This window comes from Herpailurus yagouaroundi, unplaced genomic scaffold, assembly GCF_014898765.1.
Source record: "Herpailurus yagouaroundi ecotype Mexico unplaced genomic scaffold, PumYag 187, whole genome shotgun sequence".
In the NCBI taxonomy this organism is placed as follows: domain Eukaryota; kingdom Metazoa; phylum Chordata; class Mammalia; order Carnivora; family Felidae; genus Herpailurus; species Herpailurus yagouaroundi.
In genome coordinates this window covers 18,650,830-18,663,288 of record NW_024412418.1, presented here as the reverse complement: position 1 = coordinate 18,663,288, position 12,459 = coordinate 18,650,830, and the positions used below count along the sequence as shown (strand labels likewise).

The window sequence follows — 12,459 nt, the reverse complement described above, 5'->3', positions numbered from 1 at the left end:
GATGTGGGTTTCTATAGAGTTTTAAGTGTAATGTTTAATATTTGTCAAGAACTCAAATGAAAAAATAGAAAGCTCGTTTGTTATAGCTATGGATGACATCAAGCTCTAGGTGTTAGTACAGCTAGGCCTGATGAATTAGATTTAAAAATAGAGATTTAAAAACCACAATGAAATACCACCTCACACCCATTAAGATGGCTATGATAAAAAAGAAAAAAAATAGGTGTTGTTGAGGATATAGAGAAGTTAGAACCTTTGTGCACTACTGGTTGGAATTTGAATGGTACAGCTGCTCTGGAAAATATAGTGATTCCTCAAATTAAAAATAGAATTATTATATAATCAGGAATTCCACTTGTGGGTATATACACAAAAGATTTGAAAGTAGAGTCTTGAAATTTGTACATCCGTGTTCATAGTAGCATTATTCACGATAGTCAAAAGGCGGAAGCAACCCAAATATCTTTTTTTTTTTAAAGATTTTATTTTTAAGTAATCTCTACACCCAATGTGGGACTTGAACTCACAACCCCAAGATCAAGTGTTGCATGCTCCACTGGCTGAGCCAGGAAGGCACCCACCCCCCAATATCTTTCGATGGCTGAATGAATAAAGAAAATATGACATATACATACAATGGAATATTACTTAGTCTTAAAAAGGAGGGGAATTCTGACACTGCTACGTGGATGAACCTTGAATACATTATGCTAAGTGAAGTAAGTCAGTCGTAAGAGCAAATACTGTACAATTTCATATATATGGTACCTAGAGTAGTTAAATTCATACAGAGCATAGAATGGTGGTTGCCAAGGGCTGGGGCAGGGGACACTGGACAGTTGTTTAATGGGTAGAGTTTCAGTTTTGGAAGAGGAGAAAAGTTCTGGAGATGGATGCTAATGATTGTTGCACAACAGTGTGAATATATTTAATGCCATTGAACTGCACACTTAAAAATGATAAATTTTGTGTTTTGCATATTTTATCATAATTTTTTTAAAAAGAAGTACATTTAAAAATTGAGATTTGGGGGCGCCTGGGTGGCGCAGTCGGTTAAGCGTCCGACTTCAGCCAGGTCACGATCTTGCGGTCCGTGAGTTCGAGCCCCGCGTCAGGCTCTGGGCTGATGGCTCAGAGCCTGGAGCCTGTTTCCGATTCTGTGTCTTCCTCTCTCTCTGCCCCTCCCCCGTTCATGCTCTGTCTCTCTCTGTCCCAAAAATAAATAAACGTTGAAAAAAAAAAATTAAAAAAAAAATTGAGATTTGCACAAGTAAGAGAAAGTTGAGTGAAGAGAATGCAAAGGCATCATTGCGTTTACTTCAAATCTATTTGTGCTGTCACGTACATTTTGAAGAAGAACCCAGTTACCTATGGGTTTTGTATAAGTTTGGTAGAATTGTTCAGAATTTTAATATTGGCTAATAAATTGAATGTAAGATAGTAAAGTATTTCTATTTTTGCTTCCTCCCTTTTCAGAAAGCCTGAAAAGGGAAAAAAGTAGAAAACCTGGTTAGTGGTGGTCAGACAGACTCAGGTTTGTGGGTGTCAATGTTGGTTACATTGCTGTTTTGGTAATTGTAAAAGGATGTGAAAAATTTGGATACAATTCAGATGGGTCTTAAAGTCTTTTAGAGGGTTGGAAAAATAAGGCCCTATTAAAGTACCTGAGATTATTATGCTTGAGGAATGGAAGCTTAATGGTTGCTCTCACAGGAGTCTTCACCATCCTCTGAGTGATATATTATAGGCAGCCCCAGCTCACAAAGGGGTAGTGTTTCAAAACTTCATTTCTTAGTCAGTTGATAAGAACAAATGACAAAGTCATAAATAATAAAGCTACAGAGGTATAATGTAATTTGAATTGCAGTGAAAATAATAGATAATAATAGTATTGTACTGAGTCTGTGTTTTAGACTCCATGGACTTAAGCAGCTCCTGTACTCTCCTTATTTACTGTACTGTATAAAATCCATAAACTTCAAGTATAAGATACTCTTATCAGACCATGAGTTTTATCTGATGGAGGATTGGGAGAAGAAAAGACTTAATACCTGGATATGGCAGGGAGTCACAGTGGCCAAGTTAATTAGTAATTTAGAGTTCTTTGCTTGTAGTCGTTTATGATAGCTGTTTCCAGCACCACTCTCACCCTTTCTTATGTGTTATGTATATGATGGGACATTCCTATCTGTGTTTATTTTCTAAAGTCTCCTTTGAGATTGGCTCTACCCAGCACAGTGCTTGGTGAGGGGTAATTTTCTGAGTTTCCTTTATTTAACCTTGGTTGGGGCTCTTGGCTTGTTTGCCTTCTAGCTCGGCATGTTGGGGAAGAAAAGGTAGGAACAGCAGAGTTCAGAAAAAAAATTTCTTTTAATATATTTTGTTTAACATTTATTTATTTTTGAGAAACAGAGAGTGAATGGGGGAGGGGCAGAGAGAGAGGGAGACGGAAATCCCAAGCAGGCTCCAGGCTCTGAGTGGTCAGCACAGAGCCTGACGTGGGGCTTGAACCCACGGACTGCAAGATCAAGACCTGAGCCGAAGTCAGAAGTTCAACCGACTGAGCCACCCAGGCACCCCCAGAGTTCAGAAATTGTAGTAGTTTCTTAAATATCAGTATGTCAGTTACCTGGATGTCAGCTGTTGTTCATATAATGCCTCGCTTTCAAATGGCATGGGATTGGCATAGGGTGCCTGAGTGGCTCAGTTGGTTAAGCGTCTGACTTCAGCTCAGGTCATGATATCACGCTTTGTGAGTTTGGGCCCTGCCTTGGGCCCTGTGCTGACAGCTCCCTCTGTCTGTGCCCCTCCCCCACTCATGCTCTGTCTCTCAAAAATGAATAAATGTTAAAAAAAATTTTTTTAATGGCATGGATTGGCCAAGAGTGGTATGCATTCTGTTCCCTAGGATTTCATCCTCGTCTTTTGAGACTTGAGGACCTTGAATTGGTAGGGCTTAAATTTGCTACGGTTTTTATATAAACTAGATGATTTTTTCTCAGATGTTAGTGTGAATCTAAATGGCCTTGGGAGCTTGTACACATGCAGATGCCTGGACCTCACTACAGACCTACTGAATCAGAATCTTTCTGGGTGGAGTTTTAAATATTTTCACTTAACTCTTTATTAAGGAAAAGTGTAAACATGCAAAAGTAGAAACGCTTTTTACTTGATCATCAAGATCCTATGAAGTACAGTATATAGCTAGTTTCATTTTATTCATATCCTCATCTATTTTCTCTATTATTTTGAAGCAAATCCCAGTATATTATTTCATCTCTAAATATGAAATCTATATATTTTATAATTTTTTTTAATGTTTATTTTTGAAGGCGAGAGAGCATGAGCAGGAAGGGGCAGAGAGAGAGAGAGGGAGACACAGAATCCGAAGCAGGCTCCAGGCTCCGAGCTGTCAGCACAGAGCCTGACACGGGGCTCGAACTCACAAGTCATGAGATCATAACCTAAGCTGAAGTCAGATGCCCAAATGACTGAGCAATATACATACATAGTGAAAATTAAAGTGGTAAAAAGGATATACAATGAAAAGTAAATCTTTGTCATTTGCCTCCAGAATTCTTGTTACTTTCCTCTGAGGCAAAGAAACCCACACTTTATATGTATACAGATATTCAGTGTATATGCAAATATTTTTTTTTAAGTGTATTTATTTTGAGAGACAGAGAGAGTGAGTAGGGGAGGAGCAGAGAAAGAGGGGGGCAGAGGATCCAAAGTGGCTTCCATGCTGACAGCAGAGAGCCCGATGCCGGGCTTGAACTCCTGAGCTGCGAGATCATGACCTGAGCTGAAGTTGGACATTCAACCAACTGAGCCACTCAGGCACCCTAATAATTCTATTGTAAAGTACACATTTTTCTGAATCTTGCTTTTTTCATACAACAATATGGGAATCAGTCCATAACAGGGTAGATTATTTTCATTCTTTTTTTTTTTTTAAATTTTTTAACTTTATTTTTTATTTTTTAAAATTTACATCCAAATTAGCCTATAGTGAAGCAATGATTTCAGGAGTAGATTCCTTAATGCCACTTACCCATTTAGCCCATCCCCCTTCCCACAACCCCTCCAGCAACCCTCAGTTTGTTCTCCGTATTTATGAGTCTCTTCTGTTTTGTCCCACTCCCTGTTTTTATATTATTTTTGTTTCTCTTCCCTTATGAGTGAAGTTATATGATTTTTGTCTTTCTCTGACTGACTAATTTCATTTAGCATAATACCCTCCAGTTCCATCCACGTAGTTGCAAATGGCAAGATTGTAGTTGGTCTTGTATTTACCCAGTGCTTTTTGAATGAGTGTTTAGGTTATACTGCATGAATATTCTTTTACTATATCTGAGGTGCCTGATTCTATGTCAGTTTTGTTAGATATTGTCAAATTACTTTTCCTTTGTCTGTATGACAATACATGGTTTTCTAGGCTCACCGGTTCCCTTTTAAAGATGCTTTTTATGTCTCTCCTATTTATGTTCATGCGTGTCTTTAAATCCACAAGTATATTTATAATAGATGTTTTAGATATTTTTTTGTGTCAGTTTCATCATCTGTTTCTCTCAGTCTATTTCTGTGGGTGTCGATCACAGAAGTGGTTTGAAATGGGAATCACGGTAATGCTAAATTGTTGAAGATAAGGTTGGCGGCCCTCACAAACATTAAGTGAATTAGATGATGGGTTCAATATGTTTAGAAGGAGTTTTCCCTGTGGCTTCGCCTCATTAAAAGGAGAAAAATTGGTGGAATTTTGAAACTTCTTCTGATGCTGGATGAAATGGTTTGGAACCCAGAATTTCAATTTACAATTTTTTCTTACACATTGAACATCAAATCTTAATTTGTCTAATAAGGTTTTATTGCTCATTTCTTACTAGATCCAGGTCAGTTTAGGAATGTGGTAGGTAGTTATTAAGAAGTGTTTATTTATTTATTTTGAGAAAGAGCAGGAGCAGGGGAGGGGCAGAGAGAGAGGAAGAGAAAATCCCAAGCAGGCTCTGCACTGTCAGTGCAGACCCCAGTGTGGGGCTCAAACAGTCGAACCAGGAGATCATGACCTGAGCTGAAACCAAGAGTTGGATGCTTAACCAACTGAGCCACCCAGGTGCCCCAGAAATAAAATCTTAAAAAAAAAAAAAATTTAGGAAGTTGAAGGAGGCATAAATTTATGCCCCAAGAGGGCAATGTATTTTCCTGTTCTTTTACTACACCCTAGCTATGTGACCTTGGCCAATTACCTAATTCCTCTTGAGTTTTAGTTTTCTTAACAGCAAATTGGGAAGATATTAATATGGTTAAATAAAATATTGCAAATAAAGCATTTATTAAACCTCTGCATAGTAATTCCTTCCATAGGTGGTAACTCTTAATATTTTAAATATTTTACATATATTACGTACTGTGATGGCAATCTGTTGTTTTTGAATTAAGGAATTGATGTTTGATTTGTTAAAACAGTATGAGACTGCCCAGTTAATACAATATAGATTTTTAAATTGTGGGGAGTGGAAATATTTTAAAATTAATTTGACCAACTCATATTTATTGAGCACCAACTCTATATCCTGGGCACCTTGTTTCAGATCTAGTGTGAAAGACTGATGGATACACTCACAATTGGAGTGTAATGTAATATCATGTCATGAATGCTAATTAGAAGAACATAGAAGCTTTTATTGAGCACTGAATGCCCAACTGTGGCCTAGAGAGTGAGTGGCGAGTTTGTGTTCCAGGTAAATCTTCAGCAAGAAGGTTTTGCATCACTTTGATCTGAATGTAAAGAAGTCTACTTAAGTGTACAAGGGTGGATGTGGAAAAAGATGTTAAGTAAGGAGAACATCATGCAAAGGACCTATGTCTTATTTACAATTTTTACAATTGATTATTTTTTCTGGGGCATTTCTTGAACTTTAGCTATAAGGAATGTGACTCTATTTATGCAGTGTATGTTTTCTTTCCTTGTCATTGGTTCATAAATGATAATTTGGTGATAGAATGCTTTACCTTTGCCAAATGTGTATAGTTAAGGGATCTGTATTTTTCCCTTTTGGGAGAAAAATGGTTGGCATAGTTCCTAGGGTATATCTTGGGCATTACAGCTGCTTGGTAGATATTTTTTGGTTAACTAAATGCACTCAGTTTTTTATTCCCAGGCTTATATGCAATACTCAAAATAGCTGAAGGTTTAATTAGCTAAGATGGAGATACTAAAATGCTTATCTTCTCTAAGGGAAAAAAATCTTAATGGAGTTTAATTATTTTTATAAATTATGGACTTGACCCTTGAAAGTTTTCTTTGAGATTTAAAATTAAAAACAAATTTTTTTTTTGTATTTAATATTGTCTTTTTCTTTCCTCCCTCCCCCCCCCCCCCCCCCCCAGGTATGGCCTCACAAGTCTTGGTCTACCCACCGTATGTTTATCAAACTCAGTCAAGTGCCTTTTGTAGTGTGAAGAAACTCAAAGTAGAGCCAAGCAGTTGTGTATTCCAGGAAAGAAACTATCCACGGACCTATGTGAATGGTAAAAATATTGGAAATTCTCATCCTCCCACGAAGGGTAGTGTTTTTCAGACAAAGATACCATTTAACAGACCTCGAGGACACAACTTTTCGTTGCAGACAAGTGCTGTTGTTTTAAAAAACACTGCGGGTGCTACAAAGGTCATAGCAGCTCAGGCACAGCAAGCTCAAGTGGAGGCACCTCAGATTGGGGCGTGGCGACACAGGTTCAGTTTCCTAGAAGGCCCCCAGCGATGTGGATTGAAGCGCAAGAGTGAGGAGTTGGATAATCATAGCAGCGCAATGCAGATTGTTGATGAATTGTCCATACTTCCTGCAATGTTGCAAACCAACATGGGAAATCCAGTGACAGTTGTGACAACTACCACAGGAACAAAACAGAATTGTACCACTGGAGAAGGTGACTATCAGTTAGTACAGCATGAAGTCTTATGCTCCATGAAAAATACTTATGAAGTCCTTGATTTTCTTGGTCGAGGCACTTTTGGCCAGGTAGTCAAATGCTGGAAAAGAGGGACAAATGAAATTGTAGCAATCAAAATTTTGAAGAATCACCCTTCTTATGCACGTCAAGGTCAAATAGAAGTGAGCATATTAGCAAGACTCAGTACTGAAAATGCTGATGAATATAACTTTGTACGAGCTTATGAATGCTTTCAGCACCGTAACCATACTTGTTTAGTTTTTGAGATGCTGGAACAAAACTTGTATGACTTTTTGAAACAAAATAAGTTCAGCCCCCTGCCACTAAAAGTAATTCGACCCATTCTTCAACAAGTGGCCACTGCACTGAAAAAATTGAAAAGTCTTGGTTTAATTCATGCTGACCTCAAACCAGAAAATATTATGCTGGTGGATCCTGTTCGGCAGCCATACAGGGTTAAGGTGATAGACTTTGGGTCGGCCAGTCATGTATCAAAGACTGTTTGTTCAACATATCTACAATCTCGGTACTACAGGTAGGTGACAACTACCTTTTGGCTCTTTAATAAATGTTGAATTTTGGCTAAATGAAATAATTTTGTGTGTGTACATGGTAAAAAAGATGGCTTGGGTAAATAAATAAATCCAGACAAGATTGGTTTAGGTTTGAGGTGTTAAGATTTTTAAAATTTAGGCATAAAATCTGCCTAAACAGAGTAGAAATCTCCCCAGCAGCTCCATGCCAAAGTTCCATGACCTGAAGGAGTGATAGGTTATTAATGATGATCAAACAGAAGTCTTCAAATGTTGGGAAAGGGTTCATAGTAATTTTTGTATATATCTTTCAGTATTTTGGCACTTAAGAGAACTAGTTTATTAAAGGTAATTAGATGTGACTGAATACTTAGATAAGAATTCAGAAAGTTATTTTGATTAGTGATACTGAGATTCAGACACACTTCATGGCTGCCTTGAATGTTTAGGTGACTTTTCCATAACAGGTTTGATTATGCTTCCATCTATATGTTATGGGTAATGTTATTTTGGTGTTGGTGCTATGGGTGGAATTTAAAAAAGAAAATAATTTCCATGTAAATATTGATAAAGTGCTATAGTGTCATGATTAATACAATGCTAGCTTGGAGTGTCAATATGTAGTCTTAAGGGCTAATGATTACCAGGATTCAAAATATCTTCTTGAGTATGTAAAATGGTTTTGGATTCATGGTTCTATAATTTTGAGATACTGTTTTCATTTCAGCTAGAATGAAATATGCTCTAGAGCCCCAAAACTGGGTAAATACAGGAGCTTGCCAATATTGGCCATTTTATAAGTTAGTGAATAGACAGATACATGCAGTTTGTTGTTGAAGATTGTTAGAACATGAGGATTATAAATTTAGGCCCAGCAAGGGTTGTTTTTTTTTTCTGGTTTTGTATCTACCTTTTTACTATACCTCTCATTCTGATTAGTGTCTTACAAATACATACTTTAGTACCCAGGACACTATATAGGAGAAATTAATTAGCTACTACAAAACATGAACTCCAGATATATGCCCTACCATTAGTAGGTTATTAGAAGGAGTCCCATATATATCACTTAGTGACAATTTATTAAAATATATATTAGAAATTAGGAATATAGTCTAATTATTCTTTAGTATATTCCTGGTTGTAAGATTTTTGGTATTAGAGTGCTAGATACTATTCTTAAAACCTTTTACATGATTTAAAAGCTTTGTAGTTAATTACAGTATTGTCTTATTTAATATATAATTACATTTATTTGATCCTCTGTATTTCTGACAGATTTTTTTTTAATGTAATGGAATGCAGGATTAGTTTTTAGTTCATTTTTTTTGCTGGAATAATTATTTCAAAATCTTATTTAACAGCATGAGAAGAGTAGTGTTTTTTTCCCCCTTCCCTTTGTACTCTATGGGTTCTGTCTTAAGAGCTTTTAGTTGTCAGCTAGCATATTATATAAACTCTAGGCTCCAGCTGCTTGGGCTCTATATTTAGTTCACTTGTTAGTAAATGACTTCATTTTATTTGGGTCCTGCATTATAGTGCATATCAGATTTAGCTCTGTGTGATACCTATACTCCTTTTCTTTATTGAAATCTTTTGGATGAGAGTAAAAAAAAAAAAAAAAAGCTTTATTTTTTACACTTGAGAACATTTATTAAACATTTATTAAATGTTTCAAGGGAGTAAAGGAAATCCTTTAAAAAGCAATCTGAAATGCTAAATATTTTATGATGTTGATTTCTAGCATTGGGCCTTTGCACAAATATTAGCTTCTGTTGGGAATGAGTAAAAAAAAAAAAAAAGCTATGAATAATTGCTAAGTACAATTACTAAGTTTTGAATTTGTTTTTATATATAAATTTCAAGTAGATAATTTACCTGAATTTTAGAAGGTATACATACAGTTGCTAAATTGCAGATTCTTTGTTTAGAGTTAAAAAAAAAAATGAGGTTCTAATTTGTAAACAAGGACTCTGCTAGTAGCATTTTGATTTATGTTGCTTGGACAAAAACCTTTTAAAAGGACTTTATGCTAATTAGATCCAAGAGTTAGAAGAGTTAATACTAAGGTAGACTGGTGAAAGTGTCACATAGTCCTTAATCATGTGCTGTTTTAATATCTAGTGTAATTTTGCATGAAAATAGCAGGTAAAACATTAATCTTTTTCAATATTTGTTCACCAATTTTGGCTTAGTTTTTTACCAAGTTTACTTATAAATTTGAGTAGACAGTAAGCAAAAGTGTCTTATACTTGATTTTTAACTTTTTGTTAAAAATATGTTATATTTAAAAAATGAAAGCAGGAAGTGGAAACTTACCAAATTAAATATTTTTGAGCTAATCACAGTATGAACACCCATACCCCAAGTTCCAAGGTAAACGATTTGTGTTTAAACATAGGTTCATGTGTTATTCTGTTTCTTTGAACTGGGCAACACAGAAATGTGTTGGGATATCTTAAAATAGCCAGGGGACAGTGGCCAGAAATTGTTGACTACTATAGATGGTGAGGCTGTCTACCTCTTGCAGTGATATAAGCCAGAAGTACATGCTAAGGGCATTGATTTGCTCAAGGTCAGCATGTTCTAAATTCAGCTGCATGAGTATGGTTTCTGTCAAGAACACACAGGGCTCTTGAACGCATAAAAGGTTTTAGCAGCAGAAGGTGCTGTGTTTCTGAGGTGCGGTGGCAGCATTCGGGTCATGAATCTTTTTCTCTTAAATATAGAATTCTAGCCTGTGGTTTGGGTCACTTCAGAACATACAGACCGGAAAGTGTGCTGTAAAGTAACTTGAAAAGCAGTTGTATACTGAGTTGTATACAACTCAGTTGTAGTTTACTGAGTAATTTAGCATTCGTTCATTGTTGTTGTGGTATAGAATGCTTTCTATTTTGCCTGTAATAGTTGACAGAATGGTATATAATGAATGAGAAACAATTAATTTAGGCTTATCAGTTTTTGTTTAGGGTATCCCCATCCCCTTATGCCTTTTTAGACCCAGAAGTATCAAAGACAAAGCTCCTATAACAAAATTAAGTACGGAGAATGACCCATACAGTAATAACTAATACTTGATGTAGGTTGCTCCTTTGATAATAGAAGACTGTGTATGTATACTACATTTTTTTCAGGTGCTTTTATTTGTATTTCCTAGTTTGTTTCTCATGTGTCATCCCTATGAGTTAGGTAAGACAACTGGTAGAATTCCTATTTGAATAGGTAAAAACTGAGGCTCATAGAAGTCAAACAAGTCCAAATTCACACTCCAAGTTTAACTCAATTTTTGTTGAGTCCTTTTTATGTGCTGGTACTGTGCTAGGAATACAGATGTGATTAAACATGATTTCATAATTTGATAAGAGGAGAAAAATAGTTTGTTTCAAGAAGTCCTAAGGTACAGGGGTGTACAGGGAGCTGTGGGAGTACAGAGGAGAGCACTTAACCTAATTTGAGCATTCAAAGAGGCTTCCAGGGAGAAATGACCCCTGTGTGAGCTTTGAGAGTAGAGAAGGAGTTAGGTTGACTAGCATTAAAGTGTTCTCTTTCACTAAACCACCCTTACCTAAAAAAGCTCAGTATTGGCTAAAATTCCTGGCAATTTCTTCTCTGTATCATGAAACAGTTATTTTTATTTAGAAATCTGAATAAAAGGCTGTCAGTGGGGTTTCATTTTAACAGAAGTTTTAATTGAAATTTCCAAAAGTCTATAATGAAGTAGTTTTCAGTGCCATACATGGTGGCCATAGACATAGATTTCTCTCTCTTTTTCTCTCTCTCTCTCTCTCTCTCTCCAAATAAAAATTTTGGTAGGGCTCTTTTTTTTTTTTTTTTTTTAATGTTTATTTATTCTGAGAGAGAAAACATAAGGGGAGGGGCAGAGAGAGAAGGAGAGAGAGAATCTGAAGCAAGCTCCACACTGTTAGCGCAGAGCCCAACATGGAGCTTGATCCCGTGAGTCATGGGATCATGACCTGAACTGAAATCAAGAGTCAGGCACTTAACCGACTGAGCCATCCAGGCACCCTAGAAATTTTGGTAGGACTCTTAAAGTTGTTTTTCTTTAAACAACTTTATTGAGATATATTTCACGTACCATGAACTTTACCCATTTGAAGTGTACAATTCAGTGGTTTTTAGTATATTTGTGGTTGTGCATCATCATGATCAATTTTAGAATATTGTCTTTACCCCCAGCAGAACTCCCTTTCCCATACCCCCTAGCCATCTTTCCCCAATTTCCCTATTCTCTAAGCCCTAGGTAACAAAAAAATCTACTTTTTAAAAAAATTTATTTTGAGAGACAGAGCGTGCATGTGCAGCATAGGGGCAGAGAGAAGGAGAGAGAGAATCCCAAGTAGGCTCCACGCTGTCAGCACAGATCCCTATGCAGGGCTGGATCTCAACGAACTGAGAGATCATGATCTGAGTTGAAATCAAGAGTTGAATGCTTAACTGACTGAGCCATCCAGGTGCCCCACATCTACTTTCTGTCTCTGTAGATTTGCACATTCTTAGCATTTTATATGAATGTATTTATGTGGTCCTTTTTGACTTTTATTTTTCACTTAGCATAACATTTTCAAGGTTCATCCATGCTGTAGCATGTTATTAGTAATTCATTTCTTTTTGTTGTTACATAATATTCCATTGTATAGATACACTACATTTTTTTTTAATGTTTATTTTTGAGAGAGAAAGAGAGAGTGAGAGTGAGAGAGAGAGAGAGAGAGAGAGAGAGAGAGAGAGAGAGAGAATGAGCAGGGGAGGGGCAGAGAGAAAGGGAGACACAGAATGGGAAGCAGGCTCCAGGCTCCGAGCTGCAACACGGGGCTCGAACTCACAGACTGCGAGATCATGACCTGAGCTGAAGTCGGACGCCCAACTGACTGAGCCACCCAGGTGCCCCAAGATACCCTACGTTTTATGTCCATCATTTGATTGAGACCTCTTAAAATGTTATCAGCAGAAA

The 12,459-nt window shown here is 36.7% G+C and overlaps 1 protein-coding gene across 7 annotated transcripts in view; it reads left to right on the top strand.

Moving 5' to 3' along the window:
* HIPK3 (homeodomain interacting protein kinase 3) overlaps positions 1-12,459 on the top strand; it is a 94,663-nt gene that overhangs the window by 25,392 nt on the left and 56,812 nt on the right. For all 7 annotated transcript variants that reach the window (XM_040495497.1, XM_040495500.1, XM_040495498.1 and 4 more), the window contains exon 2: positions 6,391-7,489. In XM_040495497.1, the coding sequence (XP_040351431.1) occupies positions 6,393-7,489 (1,097 nt within the window). In that variant the 5' untranslated portion in view covers positions 6,391-6,392. The remainder of the gene's footprint in view (positions 1-6,390; positions 7,490-12,459) is intronic.